This window comes from Larimichthys crocea, chromosome XVI, assembly GCF_000972845.2.
Source record: "Larimichthys crocea isolate SSNF chromosome XVI, L_crocea_2.0, whole genome shotgun sequence".
NCBI lineage: Eukaryota > Metazoa > Chordata > Actinopteri > Sciaenidae > Larimichthys > Larimichthys crocea.
Window position 1 is genome coordinate 6,707,488 of NC_040026.1, and position 17,190 is coordinate 6,724,677.

The 17,190-nt window shown below is 40.7% G+C and overlaps 1 protein-coding gene across 1 annotated transcript in view; it reads right to left on the bottom strand.

Moving 5' to 3' along the window:
* Window positions 1-17,190, bottom strand: part of LOC104929328 (arf-GAP with dual PH domain-containing protein 1) — a 28,054-nt gene that overhangs the window by 6,912 nt on the left and 3,952 nt on the right. Inside the window, exons 2-4 of the mRNA XM_019259304.2 lie at window positions 9,150-9,277; window positions 4,191-4,282; window positions 844-926 (exon numbers count right to left, since the gene is read on the bottom strand). Coding sequence (XP_019114849.1) covers window positions 844-926; window positions 4,191-4,282; window positions 9,150-9,277 — 303 coding nt within the window. The remainder of the gene's footprint in view (window positions 1-843; window positions 927-4,190; window positions 4,283-9,149; window positions 9,278-17,190) is intronic.

The window sequence follows — 17,190 nt, forward strand, 5'->3', positions numbered from 1 at the left end:
TGCATGCGTGCATGGTTTTCCACTGTAACAATAAACAGATGAGGTCACTGCAAGCCAATCAGAAAGCTCCATCTTCAACAAGACTGTGAAATGTATACGAGTAGACACACACACACACACACATACCCCACACACAAACACAGTATACTTCACATACACACACAAACAAACACACAGTCTTACTGGCAGTTCTACTCTCTGGCAGAGACAATTACAGTGTCACTGCTTGAATATAGCGACTGCGCTTTAAACTGCAAACGTATGCACGGCCAATTAGACGAACAACACCGAAAATGAATGTTTGAAAGTCGGTGAAGGATGTTTCTGGATAATTGACTTCCAGCTTCTGGCATCCGCCGGGAAATGTTTGTCCAAGGAGTTTTCAAGGTTCTGCTTATCGAAGGGTAAAAAAAAAAGAAAACAAGCCAACAACAGAGCAGCAATTTTTGTTGTTGTTTTTTTTTTCTTTCTCTGGATGGAAAAACTCCAGACACAAGCGTACATGCATTTGCGTGCACTTGTGCTTCAGAACAACTGACATGACACGCGACAGAATATCTTTTGCACCATCAGAAGACGTTTGCGATAAAGACGTGCAGCAACGGGGTAACACTATCTCCATGGGGTGTTATTTGGTTTCTTTGTGTTCAGAAAATGATCCTGGATATTAGATAACACACCATGTTTAGATAGCTAATTACAGGAAATCAGAAAATGAAAACACTTCTAGCACTATTACAACAGCGTGGTGTACAACATTTTGGGAAATACGCTCTGATTTAGATGAGGAGCTCGGATGTGGTTCACAGGCATAATAATACAAACACATCAGTATGCACGTACCAGCAGAGTAGGGCTCCTGTTTTTCGATAAACTCAAACTCATTCCTCTCGTACTTGGCTCTGATCCACTGCTCTCTCAGCAGCCTGGAGACACAGAAATACACTCACAGTTAGCTTTCATGATTCTAATAAATCCCCCCCCCCAAAAAAAAATAAAATAAAAATAAATCTCTGCAGTCCTCTCTTTGTTGTCATTGATCCAACATGGTGATGTGTGCCTACAGGCGTAGAGATGTGAAGTGTTTTCTCCTGAAAACTCTTCAAAGGTGGCATATTTGACTAAATATATTTGAAGCTTTTAGTGCGTCACCTGCATTCGTAGCATTTGTAGGAGTGAAATGCACCTGCAAGTCTTCATGTGCATGAACAACAATTTATAGCTATTTTAGCAAGTGCAAAGAATGCGTGAAGATTAAATCGCCCTTACTTATGTAGAAATATTAGCATTTATTAAAAGGAGTATTGGCCTATTGGCTTTCTCGCCAAGAGTTAAGTTCCTGAAGTTTTTGTTGCCGGTGTGACATTATGTATCAACCAACACAGATGGAAAATTACTGCTTCTGGACAAGAATTAGTCAGACACGTAACACCCTCACCATCAAACCATGACGTGTCTTTTTTTACACTTTGGTTTGTGTTAACTCGTGAGTTTTGGCACTGCTGTTGACTCATCTTTTCACTTTGCACCCAGGCCAGTTGCCATGTTAAGCTGTGGCTTCATGTTTAATGCACACATGTGTATATGTTTCCGTTTTGACCCATATCACTGTTGTTAGGTTTCTTACTTTCTTTCTTGACCCTGATTGAACTGAATTACCCATTAGAACTCGCACACAGACATGATTGGCCTTTTTCAAGCTTTATTTTGATAGAGTCAGCTGGAGACTGACAGGAATGTGGGGAGAGAGAGATGGGGAAGGACATGTTGGAAAGAGCCACAGGTCAGATTCAAACCCTGGGCTTCCACAGCAATGACTGAGCCTTCGCACATGGGGCGGCCGCTCTACCAACTGAGCTAAACACCGCCTCATGATCACTGCCTTTAACCAAAGCTGCATATAAAGGAAGCAATCTCAATTTCAGACCTTCTTCCTCTCCAGCGTGAGTAGAAACAAACGGCAACAGTCAGCACATCGCCATGCCAACAATCTCTCTCATCTTGTTTCCTTCTCTAGCTCTCTCAACCTCTAAGTCCCTTCGTTCAGGCTCCAAACTGCTTTCATCGTCTCCTTTACCCCCTTTTCTATCTCAAATTCATATAAAACTATCAGTCTATCAGCACCGGGGAGTAAAATGTCTTACTCTCTGCAACGTTCTAGTAACACAGGATCTCACAGTGATCGCCGTGGTTCTCAGGGGAGTACAGTGAGTGAACACAAACAGACACCATGGCACAGACACTGACAAAGACACTTCCTCTCTCATCTCTCACTCTACCTGTTTCTATTTTTAATCATATTCTGTTGAAGGGAGGCACACAGAGAGATAGTGGACAAGCCCAAAATCTGAAGTAGGACATATGATGGTCGTGGTATAAAGCAGCTTCTGGATAAAATCAAATTAATGTTAACATTTAAAAATAAAAAAATAAAAAATGGATCCACTGTGACTCTTAAACAACATGAAATAGTCTACAGGGGTGTATGAGTTCTTTTTATAGCCTTTTTATACACACAAAGAGGAAAAGGAAGTGCTATACAAAGTCAGATGTGTGAAATGGTATATTAAATATAGATTTACAGTAAATATGTTCCACCGAACAGCATGATGCATAACTTTCACACTTATCAGCATGTAACTGCCTGCGTTCAGCATTTTCTCGTCACATTCAGTTGCACACAGTGTGGGCAGAGCACTGCAGAGCCCAACAAGGGCCAACAGTATATAAAGAAATAAGACTTTAAAGCTGTACAAACCAGTGCTCAACTCTGCACAACTTTACTGTCTTGGTTTCCAGAAGCAGGAAGACGTTTTTATCTCAAAAGCACAAAAAAAAAAAAAAAATCCACCACGCACTACACATCCTGCTAGAAATAATAAATAGCAGAAGGGGTTAGTGGTTAGCAATGCTAAAAGAAGAGTGTACTTGTGAAGTGGACAGGAGCCAAAACTCTAAACAAGTGATGGTTCCGCTCTGAGTCTCCTTTATATCAGATTTATAAGGTGATTAAAAACCTTTTTTTATACAGGTATGCAAGATAAAAAAACAAACAAAAAAAACATTTAAAGTTAAAGTCACAACAAACTAATAATTTGTTAAATAATTCAGTAAATTATAACTTTTACAGCAACACTCCCAAAGTGCAATTTCATCGAGAAACATCCCATTACTGAGCTTCAAATCCTGCGCTTTGCCCCGCTTATTATAGGTGGAAGCTGAAAACACAAACAGCAGCTTCACCATAAGGCATTCTGAATTCACTATCACTATGAATTCACACCTCTGACTTGCCTTGTCTCCATCACAACGGCAGCAGAGGCTCAAGCGTTTTAGTATTACAGTAGCCCTATCAGCCTATATGCCAATATGACAGACAACACACGATTTCTCAAAAATTTGGTTTAAAGAATTAGAACTGGTGGCCACAACATAGAACTGATATCACTGTTATTCAAGAGATTTATATGTTTCTCTGATTTCTCTGAACATTGAAGATATGGAGTAAATTTTTAAATGGGAATAGAAACAAACACTTATGGAACCAGCGGCTCTCTCACTTTAAAACTTTACGGTTTTATTATAAGAACTCAAATAAAAACTAAGACCTAAAAAAGTGTTCCAGCCTCTGGGTTTGCTTCCACGTTACGTTGACAGCTGGTCCCACCGACATGTTGCCTTTGCATATGATTTACATTGAGATGACACACACAAAAACAAAAGGTAGATTTTCTGAGCTCTGGGAAAATTTCCATAAATTCAAAATGTTTCACAACAGACATTTTGAGTTTCTATTATAGGAAAAGCACTCAACCACTCTGACTTTTTACTACTTCTAGTGGAGGAAAGTAGTCAAAATATAAGTCAGCTTAGAAGTCACCTTTGATATTTTGTTGGATAAAGGTTATATGACACATTGACATACAAACACTAGCACCAGCACGGCTGTGTTGAGGCCATGGGAGAATACACAAACACTGACCTTTAAGTGACATTATGGAAGCTCAGTGGAGAACTGCATTTAATAACTACAAGAAAGTACAAGCAAATAAATAAATAATAGTGCTATAAACTTACACTATACTATCTTTATCATCAAAACACTTAGTTAGTATTTTCACTTTTCAGACAAACATACAAGGCTGAACCTCCAGTATTCATGTTTAGAAAATCACATCTGAAGTACTTACTTGCAGTCGGTGTGTGTTGGTCTGTAGTAGAAAGCGGGAACTTTCTGCTCATATTTGGCCTTGGCTGCATTGTTTCCCATAGCAGCCATTAACTGAAAGGGAGACAGGACAACACGACCTGGTCAACCTGATACTGTTCACAGTCAAACAATCATTTCAGTAGAGTATACAGCAGTTTTCACAATGCTGCATTTCACACGTCGTTGGTAAAAAGGATGAATATGTAAAAGGTATTTTATTTTGAAACTCTTCATTAAGGTAAAATATTATGGTTTCCAATCTTACATAAAGAGTGCAACAATCAGGAATAATAATCTTAATAACCCAAAATATGTCTCCCTCTATTGTTACTCAGATTTCAAAATAAAATCAGAGAAAATAACAGAAAAATACAATGACATCTTTCCTTCCATAAAGACGTTATACAACAGAAATTACAAAATAAAATGCCACTGGGAAACACTTTTTACAGCAGCCGTGATATGTCAAGAAAATGGTGACAACAAAATCACAATAGGAAATCTTAAGGTGGAACTTCTTAAGTTCACAATGAGGCCCCTGCATTGCTGTGGGATTAATTATGGAATCGGCTACGCTGCACTGGGACGTGTCTGTCTTACGCTCTCGTTCCTTTCATTGTGAGTTACATCCAAGGATAATCCCTGAGTCCAATCCAGCTGGCTGAATCCCTCAACACGCCTCACTTATCCTCTCAGGGGCTCTTTAAGGGATGCGGCACTGTGGCGTTTTATTGTGAAGGTCAAATAGAAAGCAGAAAAAAAATTCAACCAAAACACAAAACCTCTGAAGAAAGTCACAGAAATGAACATGGGACACACCTGCTGTCAAAATGTGACATTACGAACATCAAAGCAAAAGATCAGGCGCATGTTGCATAACCTCTGCTCAGTATGCACTTCGTTGGCTATGCCTTCCTTTTATGTAAACTGCTTAGTAGTGCAGACTGTGAGTTACTGTCAGTTGCCGCTCAATTAAATAACAAAATCTTCTGAGGTAACTTGAATCCCATGGCACAAGAAAATTCAGATTTTTCTTCTTTCTTATAAAACCAAGAGCTGTGGTTTAATTCATGGAAACACTCCCACCTCCGAGCTATAAGAACTATAAATCGCATTTGTTCTGCATACTGTATATCTGTTCATGCACATATTGTATAGTCTTATTTACATACAGAAAGCCAAATATCGATACGGATAATGCAGAATTACATGAATCCCAGCATTCACAGAGGCAATGCATGAACTTTCGTGAATCTTATGTTATTAGTTGTAGCGTATATCTACCTTCTTGAGCACAAAAATGAAATGAATAAATATGTAGAAGTGGGTTTATTCATGGTTTAAGCACATAATAATTGATAAACTAGGAGCCTGACTGTGTCTTTTCGTAAATGTGCTTTTCTTCAGCCATCCTTCAAAATAAAATACTTATTTATTTTTAAGAAATTTGATCTCAAGATAGTTCTGCGGTGTCGACAATGACTTTCCTTCTGTCGTCACTTCCCAGACACCTCTGGGATAAGAGGGAATAGGAAATATCTGCAGGAACTGTGACGTTATCACCGTAAGGCAACATGAAGAAAGACCCCTGTGGGACACCTTGTTAAACTCAAAACCATCCCACCAAGTATAGCTGTGTGGATAATAAAGTGACTACTATAGTGGCCGTTGTTGTGATTGTGGATGTTTTATTGGAGTGGGACCAGCTCCAGAAGTCTCAACAATAAACTCTGGCATCTCAAAATCACTCCCCAAACCGTAATTTATAGGAACAATTTAATAAAATCTGGCCCAAATGTCTAATCCTCTTGTGTTATTCTTGCGCCCCTTGCATGTCAAATCCATCCCATCACATCCCAATTATTGTCCTCTCACATCCCCATCCTGCTGTTTTTACTCATGACTCATATCTGCGTCACCGCCCTCAAAGTCCATTTTGTCACCCAGTGGTGCTGTGACAAGAAGCACTGACACGATTCATTCAAGGGACAACTTCACTCTTCCCGCGCAGAGAAAAATAAAAAAAACTAATTTTCAACTATAACAACAACTTAAAAAATAAATAAATAAATAAATAAATAAATAATATATATATATATATATAGTGTTTACAATTCTGCACAGAACTCACATTTCTTGCTGACATATTTGTGGAGGGAGGGGGGCATGTTTGCAAGTCGTGCAACAGCTCAGCTTCTTTTTTTACACACAGGAGAAAAGTGTAAACAGTCTCCCAAATGGAATGATGCCTTATTGATCCATGTGAGGAGACGCTCTACCCCCCAAAGGGAGGTCAGAAGTCAGGGTCAGGCTGAAGATCAATGTTCTTGTGCTGCTGCACAAGGAGTAAAGATGTCTTGAGACGCCGGCATCACAGCCAATCAAATCATTTTTTTTAACAGACTCCTACTGGCTATAAGCCAAATAAAACTCCTGATCCATGTTGTAACCTATTGTTCGCTACTCTCCTAAAACTCCATCAGTGACCTAGACGTACAGTGCAGAAAATAAACAGCAGCCAGCAGTTTGTGTTAATGAGGTCTGCTCCTGCTGTATGTGTCAGCAAGCAGAACTGCTTCGGCTTAAAAAAAAAAAAACACCAAAAAAAAAAACACTTTGGGGTGCCATGTTTCCTCATTCTGCTTTATTTTCTATCAGATTGTTAAGAAAATGTCCCCTGACTGGGCTGTTTCCATAGTAACGGAAAAATAATGGGTTTTACACTCTGTAGTTAACACGGGCGCCATACTTAACAGTTTTTGTCTGTATTCTGTGCACATTCAGACCTTTCACATACTAAATATGCATACTTATGTTACATGTACTGGGATTTGGACATAAGTAGCATGCAGACTTCAGAATTTGGACACAGTTTTTGTCACTATAGTTGGCCTCGGGCAAGAACCTCTTCAGCCAACGGATCGGTTCTTAAAGGAGCATTTTGGGAAATGCGCTTATTCGCTTTCTTTTTCTCGCTGAGTGTTTAATGAGAGGACTGACACCAGTAACTTCCAACAGTCTCTGCTGGTTGCCGGGCAACTGGTCTCGCACAAGAAATAGTCTGGCACATAAAGCACATGTTGTTTTTGCACTTTGTTTTTTGTGTGGATTCAACAAATGAGATGGATGTGATGTGCTATATAATTAGTGAGGCATTTGTGACCTCTGGACAGAGCTGTTCTATTATTTATGCAAAACTGAGCTGCAGCTGTAGTTTCATGTTTACCATACACTTTGTTGTACGTTCTACGTTACATAACACCGAGGACATCGAAACTATGAATTAACATATCAGATTATGTGGTACAAGAAAAAATGTTTGATTTGTTATCCTTCAAAGTAGTCACCTTTTGCTTTGATGACAGCTTTGCACACTCTTTCTGCACAATTGGCTTCACGAGGGAGTCACCAGGAATGTATTTACAACAGTCTTGAAACTTTTAGTTGAGTTTTGATCAGGTAATTATGGAGGCCAGATCATCTGATGCAGGACTCCATCCCTCTCTTTGCTTAAACAACCCTTACTCCAAAATCCCTGTCAATCATCTGTCATGTTGCGGCCGCAAAAGCTCTTTCGGTTCATCCTCCACGCGACTTCAGACTCCGCTGGGAGTGTTTCAGAAGCAGAGCATTTATCCTAGACCGCTAGACTTTATTAACGTATCCTTAGTTTAGATGCTTCTAAATGTGTAAATATGCTATGCTATGTTTTTATGACCAGCAGTTTGCAAGGGGTGTTTTATTTAGAAAATCCTCCGGATTCTCTATGCTGGCTTCTGGCTAGCTCGACCTGCTCTGTGCAGATTAATGCGGGCTGCTCGTGATGAAATAATAATAATTTAAATTAAAAAAAGAAGACAAAAAGAAGAAAAAAAAAGAAGCCGAGTGGAGGCCCACTTCTTGGATGCTACTGAAACGGACCATGGCGGGACCAGTGGGGCTTAAAACATTGACTAGAACGGCCACATATAGCTCCAGCGTATCACATGTAATCTGTGCCCAGTGGAATTTGGATAGATAGCCTGGAGGTGTGTTTTGGGTTATTGCCCTGTTGAAAACAAATGATGGTCCCACTAAGGGTAAACTAGATGTATGTATGTAAAATGTGATGGTAGCCATGCTGATTTGAAGTATACCTTGAATTCGGAATGAATCACCATCAAGAGTCATCAGCGAAGCACCCACACATCATCATACCTCCTCCTTAATTCTTCAGAGTGGGAACCACACATGCAGATACCATCCATTTACCATCTCTATGTCTCAGTTGGCAGTATAATTATCAAATTTGAACCAATCAGACCAAAGCACAGATTTCCACAGGTCCAATGTCCATTTCTTGTGTTTTTTGGCCCAAGCAATTCTCTTACTCTTTTAAGTTCTTCTCTTACTCTCCCTCAGTTGTGGTGTCTTTTCAGCAATTCAGAAGAAAGCTCGATTCATGCTGTCATCAAGGCAAAAGGTGGCTAATTTGAAAAATCCGAAATCTTTAGATTTCCTAAAATGTCACACTATTCCTTTAAGTTTGGAACATGAGTCACCTCTGTTGTACCTACTGTGTAATATTTCCTTCTGGGGGTCTCCTAATACGACTGCTGACACTACAGAATTTCTTCTGTTCTCATCTAAGTCCTGCTGTGGTAAATCAGCCACAGCAGGACTTAAAGCTCAGTGGTGTGAAAATCTTCTTTTTACTATTTGGTGACATTTAAGTGAATAAAACTGGCTCACAAACAGAGCAGAAGATTGAAACACTTGTGCGATTAAACGTCCGTCTCAAATGTTGGCATATCTATTCCATCGTTGGAAATAGGTAAAGTGATACCAGTCAAATATCAAATGTCAGAGTCCTCTGAGAGGAGGTGGAAGTGCTGTTTAATCCAGGATGTGTACATCTTTTCGATTGATATGTTATATATGTTTGCTATTACTGCCCTACCTCCACCTCACTGGCATCCCACGTGTCCTGGACGGACTTGACCCGGCTGATGTGGGGGATGCTCCGGTGAAGGAGCGAGCAGGCCTGGCAAACAAACACACCCAAAGTCAGTGACGCCCAGTCTGGCTCTGCAGGAGAGAGAGAAGAGAAAAGAGAAAAAGAAAGGGAGGGAGGGAGGGAGAGAGGAATGACGTAGGGAGAACAAGCAGGGAGGTGAAAGGAGGGGAAGTGGGTTTTGGGGAGAAAGAGAGATGAGAGGGGAAATGAAATCGGGCACAGCGGTGCAGGAGGATGGTGGAGATAATGGTGGTGGACAGAGGAGAGAGATAAAGGAGGAGGGGGTGAGAAAATTTTGTCATAAAAGAGCTGCAACAAAGAAAAGACCAGCTCAAGATACAGGCTATAAATACTGAAAGTGCTGATGCTGGAGCTGTTAAGAGGTAATAGGAGCAAAGTAAATGAAGCAAATATTACAAGGGGACTCTGGTTGAGTGTGTCCCCCGCTAGTAAAGGAGAGCAGGGCAGCAAAATGCGATTTTGGGGAAATCCTATTTAGCCCAATGACAGGAAACAGACCGCCTGAGATCCGATCAGGTTATCAGGTTAGTTACATCACCAGACTCCAAAATACACACACACGCACACATCTTCACATTTATATACACACACATGCAATATTGTATTTTCTGAAAGGAGACAAGAAACACAGCCTGGCATGCATGAGCACACACACACAAACACCTGTGCATCATCTCTTAACAGACCATATGTTGTGTTATTGTCAACACGAGCATGTGACTAAATGCACGCTTCGATTCTATAGTGCCAGAAACAACGTCTCATCAGCAGTCAAACACGATGTGCAAAAAAACTAAAAAAAAAAAAACAAGGAGAGAAAAGAAAGTATTTTTTTTCTTTTTTCTCTGCAACGTGATTCAGCAGCAGCATCCGTGGGTGTTCAGCAAAGGTACATTTGACTCATTGTATCACAGGGAGACTTTGATTCTGTCCATGCAGACCAAGTTGCCAAACGCCGGAGACACAGCCCGTCGGAGACGGTGACGGAGTGTAGCGAGATAAGAGAGATAAAGAGAGAAAGATGAAGATGCAGATTGGAGCTTTTACACAGAAGACAGGAATTATCTGATTGGTAGAAAGTGAAAGCTCGGCGGGTGAAAAGATATTCAGAATGCAAGATAGTTCCAGTCCTGGTCAAAATATAATGAACTATTGCGGAAACAATTAGTCCCCTAATAGATGAGTCAGCCAGTAGAAGTTTAATTGCCATCAGCTTTATTAAGTTATATATAAAGAAAGACAATATGTAAAGAAACGTTCCAGATTCTCAAGTATGATTAGTCTCTGTTTTATATAACTGTATCTGACGTTAATGTCATGTCCAGGAAACGTTTCCACTTCCTGTCTGTCTATTGTCGCCAGTTTTACTTTCTCCCTTTGTCTGTTTCCCCGCCCTTGGGATTACCTGTCTGTGTCATTACCTTGTGTGTATATATAGTCCGTGTCTCCCTTTGTCCAGCCAGTTCGTCCCATGTGTCAGAGAACCAGCATTTATTCCATGCCGTTGCCAGTGTCAGGTCTTGTTGTTTTGTGACTTTGTTTGTTTGAGTTTGAGTTTTGTTTCATCAGTCCTAGCCTAGCCCCGTAAGAGAGATTGTCTGTTCATTTGTTCTTTCTTAGTCTAGCTTCAGTCTAGTGAGTTTTAGTTTCTTAGATTAGTGAAGAGTTTTTTCCTCTGTCCAGGGTGATTTTTATTTTATTAATAAAAACTTTATTTTGAAACTTTTGTCTGTGAGTCGTGCATTTGGGTTCTGGTCCATAGTTCGTTTGTGACAATTAAAAGGTCATATTTCTGGACACATGGTTGGATGTTGCACTGTACATTATTCACCATTCTATGTTGGTATTCATGTTTTACATGCTTTAATTTGAAAAATTTACAGATTACTCGGTCACATGCAACATAAATCAATAAATAACTCAAATACTACAAATGCGCTCTTCTTCTGCCTCCATAATATGGCATTAATAATATAGGAAAGTGTAGGACTGCACCTTATGATTATTTCTACTATCAATTAATCTATTCACATTTTTTCACTAATGTAATCCACCATTATGGATGGGAGATCAATTATTATTTGCCCTTTTGATATTCATTCATATGCACATTTGATTATATGATTATTTTCTTTTAAAGGGACAGTGTAGGAATGGCACATAGCACTGTTGTTGCAGATTGCAACCCCCTTGCCTACATACATACAGACATACATGTTCTGTAAATACAGCCCCCTTAATCTGAAACACTACGACTAGACTGTTTGATTTAATTGAATCTGTCAGTTAAATTTCTGATTGGAAATATGAAAATTGTTTCAAATATGCAATATATAGTAATAAGAGAAAGTCTTCTGTTATTTACACATTCGTACATATAAAAACACTCTATATACAATATTCATTTAGATTATTAGATATTTCATATCATAATGTAGGTTATTTTACTGCCACATTATGATATGAAATATCTAACATGAATTTTATGATATCAGTATCAGTATAATAATATATTATGGTGACTGTCAGTCTGTCCTTTCTGTCTACAATCACAAAGCTGAACAGTGGATGCCGTATATTCATAAAACACCCACACCAGGAACACCACACCCCGCCCGGTGTGACTGCCCTTTACTACTAGTTTACCGCAGAGAAACAAGAGATCATGCAAAGCAGTAATCCTCACAGTAATCTGCCAAACTGGAACAGCATCACATCATCAGAGTACATGCCACATGTCTAAATTTATCAATAAACACGTTTTTGTCTGCAGCAACAAAAGTTCCATCCTCTGTGTCAACAATCCGACTGCAATATGAACAAAATCAGCAGTACTTTGGGCTTATCCCTAACACTAAGATTAGAAGTTTACAACCACAGATCCGCCACATTAAACTACTTCTTCTGTCCTCTGTTCCTCTCACACACACAAACACAGAGAAACACACACACACACACACACATCTTTGTTTCTCAGAGACGCCTGCTGGTTCAGCTCCAACGCAATGAATTATTCAGTTAAATCCAAGCAACAAACTAAATACAATTAATGTCCAGTTGTAGATGTCCATCTGTCTCAGTTTCATGCTGGAAAACCTGCCAATGACTCCAAAAAAAAAGTCTCTGCCTTAAATCTGTGCAACAGATTTGAGTTTTTCTATCTTTTTTCTTCTTTGCAGCAGTTTAGCTCTTGTAGACTGTAGCACAGTGTCATGAAAACAGGGCACAGATCTACATCGAATGCATTTTTCAACTTATAGAATTGTCTAATTGATATGAACCTAAACGAAATCAAATTTCTAAATTACCAAAAGAGCAAAGCTAAATTAAGGTGAGGGTATGAGTGAGTGCCCTCAAGGTGACATTTATGAATATGTAGAAATAGAGAAAAAATCCTCACATTTCAGAAGCTCGAACCGGTCAAAGTTTGGTATTTTTAGCCACACTAGCGGCGTGGTAACCTTGTGAGGCAGCTGCCCTTTTCTAAACAGTTTCAAAGGACAGCTTCCCAGAGGGGTTCTGTGAAATCTGGCATGTCAGGTTGGCGGTGTGGCTCCAGGGATGAAAATGTCTGTTGCTCTGGTCGGTCCATGACCTGGTTCAGACTGAAATATCTCCAATAGGTGGATTACCTTTGAATCTGGTAGCAGCCTACATCTACAAGATGGATTTGCATAAAATTTGGTACAGCGTGACTTCAGGATAAAATGTAATAACCTTGCTGATCTCCTATTTTTTTCATCTTGCACCATCATCAGGTCGAATCTGTTTTTAATTCGACTTATTGATCAAGTGTTAGCATAAATATCCATAAAAATATATCTTCTTTAGCTTATGGATAATGATCAACACTGCATTTTAAGTCCATATATTTTCATTTGATTGATGAGCAATAAACAGCTAATCTATAAACAATTTAATAAATGATCCCTTTAATGTGGTGATTTAGGAGTTGATACTTTTGCAGTTCATAATTCAACAATAAACGACGCCTCAGACAAATGTTTTAGATCAAATCTGCCTTTAACAACCCAATGCAGAAGTGCCAAAAACTGCAGTTCCTCAAATGTCCACTTGAGGCTGGCTTCAGAACAGGTCAGTCTCCATAGTGTCCAACTTCACAGCAGAAATAAACATATTTACAGCCTGGTACAAATAACTGTTTTGGTTTCTATAGCTAATTTCCCTGTTCATGACAACTGTACTGAGGATTCATTTTTATATAACTCACCTGTTCAAATTATATTAAGGCTTAAAGTTATGCAGAATTAACAGTGTAGCCACTTTGATTGACCCACGTCTTTGCCGCAGGACTGCCACACACTGCCACACAGATACGTTCATGAGAGCTTTATTAATATTTATGACAACATATTGCCATTTGATTGACGATACTTAGGAGTTCTGCAGTTGAGAATTGAACAATAAACAACATCTCAAGCAAATCTTAACATCAGCCACGCTCAGGTGTCAGGCTGCGTTCATGATGTTGGAATACGTGTGTACATTGTTATTTGCACGTGTCAACATGCATAGTGTATGCACGGCCACAGGCGACTCGGAAGCAACAGACAAAAATCGCCATGTTCACTCTCCATCTCACTCTCTTTATAGCTGCCATTTCCCACATGGGGAGGCCCTCAGCGTGGCACACCACAGACGAGTGGATGTGAGAGTGTGTAGTTCTCTAGGGAATCATTGAGAGCCAATGGAGGGAGGAGAAAAGTACTAATTCTTGCAGTTCTCTGTCTTCTTGAGGCTGGAGAAACAGAGTAAAGAGGTTCAGATGTGGTGGTGGAGGAGGGACACAGTCGGAACAGAAAGGGAGGAAGAGTGTGGGCGCTTGACGATGCAAAGATCATGTGAACTCACAACATCCCCTGTGGTAATCCTTACATGTCCTTTTTGCCAGCAGTACACGTGGACACACACAAATTCACACCTACACACAACCCTGCTGACACAAAAACACACAACCAGCCATTCGGAGGTGAGGTCATCGCTGTCTGAGTCAGGCCCTACAGAGGAGCAGACAGCAGATTACTGCGGCCGCATGACTAATCGCACAAACACACACACACAGAGCTTCCTCCTTTACGTGTACCCAGAAGATATTTCCCAACAGGATTTCTGTGAACAACAGATGCACACCAGTAGTACAAACTGGAGGTGGAGAACTCCGTGACATAAGCTGCTCGAGACGTGTCTGTTAACGCGGAGCCGCTGGCTCCGTCGCCTGAGGAACCGTCGAGAGGCGAGTCAAGTTTTTCGCAGGAGTTCGCGGGGCTTGTTTGGTGGAGAGAGACAGCAGAGCTTTTGACGGGGTTGAAGAAAGGAGCGCCTGTGGCGTTACTGCGGGCCAGATGCAGGATAAATGAATGAGGGGGCATTAACACAATGGCAGCCCCTGTGCCTGTGAGCACTGGCAGACACTTTTTTTTCTCCGCATCTGCAGCAGTTCATGGACGCGTTCGCATGTCAGTCTGTCAGCGGCTGAGGCATAGTTGGGGTTAATGAAAAAAAACATGGCTCTTATAGGAGCATCATTTTTAAAGGCTTTTCATGGAATATATTTGCGAGAGGTGAACATAAATATACTATACGCATTCATGGTCCCTTCATGTTTTGAGCATGAGGTGTGTCTATCAGTTTACCGCATAGAGAGGTCACAGAGGTTGAATTCTATAGGTGTGCTGTGGCTGGGAATACGACAGTTGCCATAGCTTTCATTGGCGAAAGCTCGCTTATTCACACCAGCTATTTATCAAGCATGCATCAGAAATGCAATCCTCATAAAACATTTTTTTAAAAATCAGTCTGAGCATGAGCGGGCCTCCATAGGAGCCCAAACCCCAGCCACCCCTCCTATCTCGTCGTGCTTCCCGCCGTCTTTGCTGTTCAACAAACACCTTCCTCACACCTCAGAGGTCTGCCGAGGCTTCTCTCTGGAGGGAAAGAACTCGTATGAGTGTCCTCAGCGAAGGGCAGAACCACAGCGCTTGCTGAGCTACAGAGAAACCCCCGCCGTATAAGCTCCGAGCTCAGCCTCTCAGCGGTCTCATCTGAGCGCGCCAGCACAGAAAAGATAGGGAGAGGGGGGGTAAAGGTAAAGAAGGGCAGAGTAAGAATGACTAAGCAGAATAAAAATGCCACTTTGTGTGTTTTCAGACCAATTAGAGAAAGCTTTCTGTCTGCTTGGTGGATGTTGTATCTGTGATAGGGGAGATAAGGCAAGGGTGAGGGAGGACAGGCCAGGTCATCGCTGATGATGTCTGACTTTACTCTGAAAGCCTGCAGATAACATAGAGGGATTTCATGTGACGTAATGCAGCGGCCACATCGGGGGTCTTCAGCCTTTCATTGCTTTTCTGGGCGTGCAAGATAAATGAACTTTGTCGCTGCTTTTGACTTTTTTATGATTCATATATAATCTGACTGAATTTATGCCAAGATAATGTCACCCTGTTCACTACAGAAAACGATGTTAGCTAGCCATTATGTTTGTTTGTTAACACAGTTAATTGTGAACGTAAATCTTGTACGTTCCCATTAAGCCATTTCAGTTTAAAAAGGTCCAGTGTGTAAGATTTAGGGGACATCTATTGTGTTTTCATTACTTTAAAATGAGGCTATCATATTCACAAACACAGAGTCTCTTCCACAAAGTCTGCCATGTTTCTACAGTCGCCCAGAACCAAGCCAACGCAAAAGTACCAAAAACTGCAGTTCCTCAAATGCCCACTTGAGGCTGGCTACAGCACAAGTCAGTCTCCATTAGCCCCCACATGTTAAAATGTCCAACTTCACAGCAGAAATAAACATGTTTACAGCCTGGTACAAAAAACTGTTTTGGTCTCTATAGCTAATTTTCCCATTTACGATAACTGTACCAAGCCTGAATTTTTATATAACTCACCTGTTCAAATTATATTAAAGCTTAAAGTTATGCATAATTAACAGCGTGGCCTCTTTGACTGACATGCTTCATTCAGCTCACCTTAGCTCCACCCACGCTCCACGTCTTTGCCCATTTTTGGATTATCCTGAAGGCAGCAGAGGCAGGACTGTGAAAATCGTAGGATCCAGAGCCACCACACTGAGCTTCACAATGGCTCTTCAAAAACCTGTGGCTGATGTCACGGATGCAACGTCCATGTTTTACACCGTCTATGCTCCAAATGAACAAACTATACACTAAGGATGGGCATGATTAATCGGTAATCGATAACTGATTATTAAGAATTGTGTCGATCACGTTAATTTTTTTTTATTGATCAAACGTTGGTATTAAATAAAGATGCTGTTTAGTGTGAGTCTTGAAGCAATGCAATGAGTTTCACTGTGTGGCAGCAATGAAACATTTTACCAACCGGGGGCGATATTTGACTTAGAAAACAGTATACTCAGCTACCTGCGAGTTTCCGTAGATTTCAAAATTAATCATGAAGAGGTCACAGCGTGACAAGTGTGGTATGGGACCATTTTGAATTAAAAACTAACAAACATCACTGCAAACACTGCGAAGCCGTGTATAAGTACAACACGTCCACGACTCCAATGATGTACCACATGAACAACGTGCCTCCAACCATGGTTAACGGCAGTGCACCCCAGGTTGGCCAAGTTAGTGTGGAGGTACTTGTGCATCCCGGCAACGTCAGTCCCCTCAGAGCGGGTGTTTCCGGTTGCTGGACTGACGGTCACCAGGCTGCGCTCGTGTCTGACCCCAGAGCATGTTAACATGCTTATCTTGCTCAACAAAAATCAGTAGGCTGGTGCTGAAGTTACTGTTAGGCGTCCATCACCAATGTAGCCTGTATGGGAGTTACTGGTTAGTTTTTATGGCTTTGTTAAGTAATTAATTGTTACTGTAATCTCTCCCTTACTTTCCCCCATCTTTCTTGACTCGGTTTTAAGTTAAGTACATTTTGACCAAAGTATTATTATGTTTTTGATTAAGTTA